Source organism: Sinocyclocheilus anshuiensis, unplaced genomic scaffold, assembly GCF_001515605.1.
Source record: "Sinocyclocheilus anshuiensis isolate Anshui unplaced genomic scaffold, SAMN03320099.WGS_v1.1 scaffold702, whole genome shotgun sequence".
In the NCBI taxonomy this organism is placed as follows: Eukaryota; Metazoa; Chordata; class Actinopteri; order Cypriniformes; family Cyprinidae; genus Sinocyclocheilus; species Sinocyclocheilus anshuiensis.
This window is the reverse complement of record NW_015548184.1, coordinates 1731431-1739559: the sequence shown is the minus strand read 5'-3', so window position 1 is coordinate 1739559 and position 8129 is coordinate 1731431. Positions and strand designations below refer to the sequence as shown.

The 8129-nt window shown below is 37.2% G+C and overlaps 1 protein-coding gene across 2 annotated transcripts; it reads left to right on the top strand.

Moving 5' to 3' along the window:
• The first annotated feature begins 3282 nt into the window (after positions 1-3282).
• Positions 3283-7140, top strand: LOC107704949 (proline-rich nuclear receptor coactivator 2-like). Of its 2 annotated transcripts, XM_016508029.1 has the most exons (4): positions 3283-3459; positions 3975-4192; positions 4385-4892; positions 4928-7140. In XM_016508029.1, the coding sequence occupies exon 3, from the start codon at positions 4406-4408 to the stop codon at positions 4865-4867; it is 462 nt and encodes a 153-aa protein (XP_016363515.1). In that variant the 5' UTR covers positions 3283-3459; positions 3975-4192; positions 4385-4405; the 3' UTR covers positions 4868-4892; positions 4928-7140. The 2 variants fall into 2 exon arrangements, with proteins under 2 accessions (XP_016363515.1, XP_016363514.1); XM_016508028.1 differs by having other exon boundaries at positions 4385-7140.
• The last annotated feature ends 989 nt before the right edge of the window (positions 7141-8129 follow it).

Sequence of the window (8129 nt, the reverse complement as noted above, 5' to 3'; positions counted from 1 at the left end):
GAGATAAAGAGAGAACCAAAATTTCAGTATTACACTGTTATAGCACAAACTGTACTGTATTCTCTTTTAATGAGCAGAGATGCAGGTGATTAAAGAGACTGAAGTAACGAGGACACATTATTGGGAAAAGAAAAGCAACAGATGGAAAGTACCAAAGCTGTTTTTCTCTGAGATGAAAACTCACACTCAAAGAGGAACCTTTCTGTGTCTCATCTCCACGAGATGACATACGCATAATAAATGCTGAAACATTTCTCTTTACCATAGCTTTTATTAATCCTTTCCTTACAATAAAAGTTTTTATTCTCCCACATATTCATCCCAAAGCGTGTTAGCTCCATGCCACCTCTTTGTGTCTCAATGTTCTTAAAATTTCTGTAAATGTCTCATCACCACAAGATGACAATAGTGTAAAAAATTGGTGAAACAATTCTCTTTAGCACATCTTCCTCATCTTGTTGCTGACCTATTTCACAAATTTACTCTTGTTATGGAGAGCAGATGGCGGAGGGAAATATCGGTTACCTCTCACTGCAGCTGTCCCCAATTTTTAATACATTTTCATCCCTGTAATTGCTTATTCTCTGAAAGGGTTTGGCTGAGAAGTGATTTTTGTGAGGAACAGTAAAGAACAAGGCTTTTGAGTTTTTAGCATTTTGAGCTCCCAGTAACATATGAATAAAGAAATATGTTGATGCATTATTCTTGGACGAATGTAATCCAACAATATCTATACATACTGAAAAATGTATATCTTCCTGTCATCAATATCCAGACCTACGGAAAGATTAATATATGTCAGTAATATCTTTAAAGGGGTCATATGATGCTTTTTTAAAGATCATTATTTTGTGTATTTGGTGTAACAGAATATGTTGACATGCTTTAATGTTCAAAAAACACATTATTTTTCAAATACTGTACATTATTGTAGGTCCTCTATGCGGCGCTTGTGAAGAACTTCTAATTGGCTCAAGTCTGATAATGTGTAGAAAGCTTGCATCTATCTATCTATCTATCTATCTATCTATTATATAGTATATTTATTCATCTATAAATACATTGACATATAGCATAATATAGCTCTTTAACATATAGATACGCATAATATATACGTCACAAGATTTGTCTTTTGGGTGTAACAAAATCATAAAAGCATGTTTTGCTTCTTGTGTACATGTAGATGTAGAACATTGTCAAATTTGGTGATTTGACCTCTTCTCAAATTGTGTGTGACCGACAAGAGCCTCCCACCTAACCTAGTTTCCAAACATAGGATGCAAACTTACAGGCCAAGCCCCCCTGGAAAGCTCTAAACCAAGGCTGCATCCAGAGGGTGTGCTCTTCCGTCCCCAAATACGGATTTTGATTAAACAGGCAAACAAGCACTACATTATGCAACAGGTTTACTTAAGGGATAAGCAGGAGCAGGCCTATTTAATCTAGATGAGGGAATTTTAAATGAGAAAGCAATCATAAATGTGACCCTGGACCACAAAACCAGTCATAAGGGTCAATTTGTCTGAAATTGAGATTTATACATCATCTGAAAGCTATGTATATATGAAAGAATAAATAAGCTTTCCATTGATGTATGGTTTGTTAGGACAATATTTGGCCGAGATACAACTATTTGAAAATCTGGAATCTGAGGGTGCAAAAAAATCTAAATATTGAGAAAATCGCCTTTAAAGTTATCCAAATGAAGTTCTTAGCAATGCATATTACTAATCAAAAATTAAGTTTTAATATATTTACAGTAGGACATTTACAAAATATCTTCATGGAACATGATATTTACTTAATATCCAAATGATGTTTGGCATAAAAGAAAAATCAATAATTTTGACCCATACAATGTTTGTTTTGGCTATTGCTACAAATATACCCCAGCGACTTAAGACTGGCTTTGTGGTCCAGGGTCACAAATAGTAATTAAAAACATTGAAAAGTTTCAAACGTTTAAAACAGTAAAAGTTTTTAGAAGTTAGTTACAGTTTTTCTAAATTGTTTTCGCTCATTTTTTGAATGAACATGTTCTAAACAGAATTGTCACAACTGTTTTATGGGACATCACAATTCAAGTCTGGATAATGTAGTAACTCACCTGAAACATTTAATTCATGCTTCAAAACCTAGTTTTGTGTCAAAATAAAACACAAATAAAATGTCATCTTAAAATATGTCAAACAACAGATGTCTAACATAAGTTAAATATTTGTCTGGTATAAGTCTAGTTTAAATCGTTTCCGTTTAATTAATTTTGAGCTGTTCAGATAAAACAAGGTTGGAAACAGGTTAACAGGCAGAGAAGGTTTAAATCTGGTCTGATAAATGGAATGTTTATCTGTATTCTAACAGCTGTTCAACTTAAAATATTCTCAGAGTTAGAGTGCCATAAACAATCCAAGCAGACATTTTGCTTCAAGAACACCAAATGGCCCATATGCCTCCTCCAAGCCCATTAATTGATTTATGAAGATACTACACCCCCAAAAGAACACCTTTATCTATAGCTTTTCAAACACTTTTCCTCCCATTGTCATTGGCAGTAGATACCACTTCACAGGTTTGTATCTACATGTTGTCACATGCCAGCATGTGGTGTGTGATACTTCTTAAAGGACGTGTCAGTTTCTTATTGGTTTTTAAGACAAACTAGGCCTATTTCCTGTATCCCACTCACACCTTTCCTCCGACTGTGATAACGTTTTATTGGGTTATTAATATACGATGGATTTAACAGCATCTCGACATACTCATAATTCTTTTCTTTTCGTCTCTTTGATCTTCGATCACCGATCTGTTCTTTAATCATTTCCACAAAGTGTCTGAAAGTTTACTTTTAAGTAGATCAGATGTGTCCTTGCTACTTGTGTTTCTTAAAAGTAATACCGGTATCCTAGAAGTCTTACTTTTATAAGCCATTTGGACTTTTAAAGCCTGCTCCATTGCTAACAAAATTTTACACAAGGCACATACACGTATACCAGTTGTGCCTTTCGATGTTATGCCATGGACATTTATTAGTAAATAAATAAATTGTGTTTGAGTTTTGAACTTAAACCAACCGGAAGAAACCATGTGATCATTTTATATGCCTTCGAGTTATTACAGTAACGCGGAAAAACCAAAATTCCCCAAAAACACGTATAACGCTCAGTGACGCAGGAAGGATGGCAACAGGCGTGTTCTTCGCTCCTATTGGTCACACGTCGGCATTGCTGCTCCCTGATTGGCCAGCACACCACAAGCCCAAACTACTTAGGCTTTGTAGAGGATCCATTTTGTTGTTAGACGGAGACAAACTGGAGAAAGAGACAAATACCATTCCGCTGTAGCCTCGGATTTGAACAATATTTCGCATATCGGGAAATATTTTCTCCTTTAACAGCTACAGCTGACAGACTAGACCAAGGGAAGACGAAGGGCTTCTTCCATCGAAGCCTGAGGAAGTCGGTAAGTTTTCTATTGAGTTAAAGACATAGGGAGTCGTCGACGGTATTGACGCCATGTTGAGTAAGAGAGTCTTTGTTTTGGTACGGGGCCAGAAAACATGACCTAATACCATTGTTTTTTATCATTTAAAACCCAAGTTTATTAGTAAAACATTATAGAAATGACATGCAATTCCGAACCAATTAAACTGAAAATTTACTTTTTTAATGGATAACAACCGTCGAGACATTGAGCACAATGGAGGAAGATTAACGTTAGATGTTGTTTATGTAATACCATATTCACAAAATATTTCGTACTACGAGGTTTAAATATATCATTGCTTAAATATAAAATTATATGCAACAGTTTTTTTTGTTTGACCCTAACTTATTTTGCTATTTTCACTCATTGTTTTACACTAACAACTAGTTTAGTTAATGACGCAATATTCGTTTAGAAAATAAGCGTTACTAAATATTATTTAAAACGAACGCATTTAGGAAGTAACATTATATTATTGTTTCCTTTGTTAGATTCACGGCTTCTAAAGCACCGTGCGCCGAGGTGAATTCATGTTCAGCTCGGTTACACGACAAAACAACGCTCATTGGCACATGAAAACTTCAGATCTTGCTGGACATAGATGTGCAGCGAGAAGTAGATCAACTACCTCGAGGACCTGGAGCCCGATTGGTGAAGAGAAGTTAAAAAGTGAAGAGAACCACGCACTCAACTTTTCTACAACAGAGAGGTAAGCAGAGGAAGCGAGTGGGGGATGGGCGGAACGCGCTGCACGTAGCCCTTTGTTATTGCCAGCCTGCAATAAGGGACGCTTAATGATTATTGTAGGCCTGTTTTTAAACCAGTTTACACCCTTTAGCTTTTGTAATTCAAATATGCACTTATTTCTCTTTCATTAAACAAGTTCTTTGTCTTCTGATAGGTGACATCCAATCAAAGCAGTATGGGAGGTGGCGAGAGATACAACATTCCAGATAGCCCGGCGCCCAAGAAGAGCCACCAGATTGGTAGGGGCAAGCAGAGAAGTCGAGACCAGAATGGAGTGGTGCATTCCGCCGCCTCAGGAGCCTTAGGGGTGCCCCATCACCACAGCCATCACAGGGGTGATAAGGGCACCAGCTATTCTTGGTCTCCTGAGGCGCGGCAGTCTGTAGACAAGAAAAATGCCTCAGTTCGTTTTGCCACACCTTATGATCAGAATTGGGAGGGTACCATGTCCCATCTGAACAAACTTTTGTCAGCTCAGTGTGGTCAGAACTATGCTGGAGCCAAGTTTAGTGAGCCCCCATCCCCAAGTGTGCTACCCAAGCCCCCGAGCCACTGGGTGTCTCTTCCCATGGGCGCTTGCGATCATCGTGAGATGATGACCTTTGAGTTAAAGAGCCTTCTGAAGGTTCAGGCCTAAGAAGGTCACTCACTGCTGCTCTCTTAAGCCAATATATGAATGAAGGCTCTGCTTGGGCATCTCGCCCTCCTCTTTAATGCTCCAGCTGCGTAATATATTTTACAGATATTTTTATAGATTTGCATCTTAATAAGGTGATGACCATTTGGCAGGCAGATGTTTCTCCTGATGTTCATCAACCCACTTTTTTTTTTTTTTTTTTTAAAGCAAACCGCTCCAATAGTTACTACGTCGCTGTAGCCTTAAGGGGCGCTCGAGAACTTTTAGTGAAGCCATATGCCATGACAAATGATGAACTGGATGTCCTCCTTAATAACTCATTGCTCTGTTATGCTCCTGTTTTGTTTTGTTCTGTTTGAGACTGTCGGTGTGTTTTTTTTCTTCTCAACCAGGCCTAGGAGTAGACAAAATTCCCACCATTTCCTTGCATTGTTTTTCGCTTGCTGAGGTTTGATGCATACTCTCGGCTTGAGTTTTAATCATGCAGGGAGTGTCAGAAACCTCTTGGTGCCAAGCACCGCAGCATTTGTAGCGTTATAGTGCATACTGCATTTCCAGGTATCTATTTTTATTTTGCTTTTTGGGAAGTAAAAGCCACTCGACTTCGTTCTGCAGGAGACCTAAGCGAAAAGAATACGAAGGGGAACAAGCTTAAGTGAACATGGGTCATTTGACTAACCTCAAGCCTAATGAGGTGGCACAACGGACCTTGTGATTTCAACACCTGTACTTTTTTTTTTTTTTAATGGCGCTGTGCGCATTGCACTATAGGTGTTGAAATTCTCTAAGGTTCACAAGCTCTATTGCAACGTTAAACTTTCTTTTTGCATCCCTTGTGTTATAGTTTAGAAAACTAAGTGTGTTTTTTAATGTTTACCAAAGCTAAGAAATCAGCAATTTTCTGTTGGAACCCCCCTTGCTTAACCAGATCTGGTTACAAGTGCCATAAATCATCGGGTAAGGCATTAGCGTATATCAAGGTTTTGGTTGACAAATCATTTTTGGAATTCATTTCTTTCTGTTTTTCCTTTTAACTCTTTTGGAACGATCACAGAGCAAATATGCGGAGGAGGGTTATAAGGCGAGAACATAGGACGGATGTTTTCTGTGGTCTCGTCTCATAGCCTTGTTTGCTCTGTGATTGTTTTGATACAAGCATTATGTTATGAAATGTGTGTATTATGGCACGGGGGAACTGAAAAGTAAGGCACAAGTCCAGTGAGGACATGTTTACATTGTTTGTTTTATAAGAAGGCAGGCGGACGACAGTATACACACACACACTGCCCTTTCTCACTTATTGTTATTCTTGCACTGCTGTTCATTTGTATTCAAAAGTTTCAGACAGTGTTGCTCTTTCAACTGTGGATCTGATGAAGCACCCCTTCCCACTTAGTAATGAGTGTGGTGGAAACTACCTCTCTCGCAGAACGTGATGTTAACAGCTATCTTAAAGATGACAAAACAAAGCTGATGAGTTTTGATATGTGTAATAGAGCCATGTAAATAATGAAATGTATAAAATGTTGTAGCATATTGTACATTTGTGCAGGAATGTTTGAAACCTGCAGATAAAGTATTTTTAGTAATAACACTGAATGTAAAAGTCACGCTAAGGACGTGGCTTGTTTTAAAAATGCTGAAGAATATTTTGTTAAAAAAAAAAGAAAAAAATTTGCATATAGTGCGTCAACCCCTGCACTGTGTGATTTGTTGCCAGTGATCTTGCACATATTTTTATTTTGTATAATGCACCATGTAGGGGCAGAGCGAGCTTTAAGTGAAAGTAAAAAAAATAAAGAAAAGAAAAACGAATATTTTGATATTGAAAGGGACTTTTATACATTTTTTTGAGTTGCCTATGCAAATAGATTTTTTTTTTTTTTTTTTTTGTATATTATTTTGCATTGATATAACCCTCTCATTATTTTGCCCTTTAGCCAGAGTCCATAAAGCAGTGTTGCATTTGCCCCAAGTCATTGGTCTTTCCTCTGTGGGCCAATGTTTGAAGCCAGCGATGCTGCATTTTACCTCCAGAATGCCAGATAATATTTTAACCTTTTAAAGTAAAAAGTAAATTATTTTAGTGGAATGTGTAAAAGTCCTTTTCCTAAATTTGGTTATCTTGAACAATTGGCTGTGAATTTATCCCAACCTTGAAAGTGTCACATGAAATTGAAACTGAAAGCCCTTTTGGTAAGAATTGGTATATACTAAAAGATTGTTTAATTTGGTTGTCTAAAAAAAAGAATAAAATCCCTTCCCTTCCCCCCCAGTACTGTCTTTGTGTGTGCTGTTTTTAATCTGTAAGAGTTTAACATTTAAAAATGGATGGATGTTAGTCTTTATTGCTGTTTGAACGGTTACAAATACAGAAGTTATTTTGATGTACAAATATTAATGATGTACAAATATGTGTTTCTGCCAGTAATCTTAAACACTTACTGCCAGTTCGAGCAGCAGGGCACATAGCACAACTTGACACTGTGTATTGGACTTCGGCCCAGAGTTTTGAAACCATTTACTGTGTGGCCCATGAAACTGATTATCTGTTTGGACAAGAACTCTGTCTGCTCACGTAGACCGCAGCACCCATTGGATATGTTTTATAACAGTGGTTTATCGCCATGAAATGCCATTATCGGAACAATTTTTAAGAATTGTAGAAAATGTTTTAAGTTCTTCGGAAAGATTTGAATATGCTTAGGTACTTTTTAAACATTTATATTGCATGATTTTTACAATATAACAAAAGAGGCAGATGACTTGTGAAATATCTGTCAATACAGACTAAAGTCAGACCAAAAAATAAGAGATGGAAAAAAAATACAACATATAAATGAAATGCAGGAAATGAATGGTTGGTGTTTGGCCGGAAACTTTAAAGGGGTCATATGATGCTTTTTTAAAGATCATTATTTTGTGTATTTGGTGTAACAGAATATGTTGACATGCTTTAATGTTCAAAAAACACATTATTTTTCAAATACTGTACATTATTGTAGGTCATCTATGCCTCGCCTCTCTCAAACACGTTGTTTTCTACAAAGTCCCTCCTTCCGACAAGCGCAGTCAGCTCTGATTGGCCAGCTGACCCAGTGCATTGTGATTGGCCAAACACCGCAAGCACTCGTCGGAAATGTAACGCCCCTTACCATAATCGCGAGCTTCATCTTTCAAAATAAATGTAAAGACAGTAAATAATGTCATTAGTTTTACCATCAGTTCAAGCCCGAAAGGGGAACAGACACAGTAATGATGC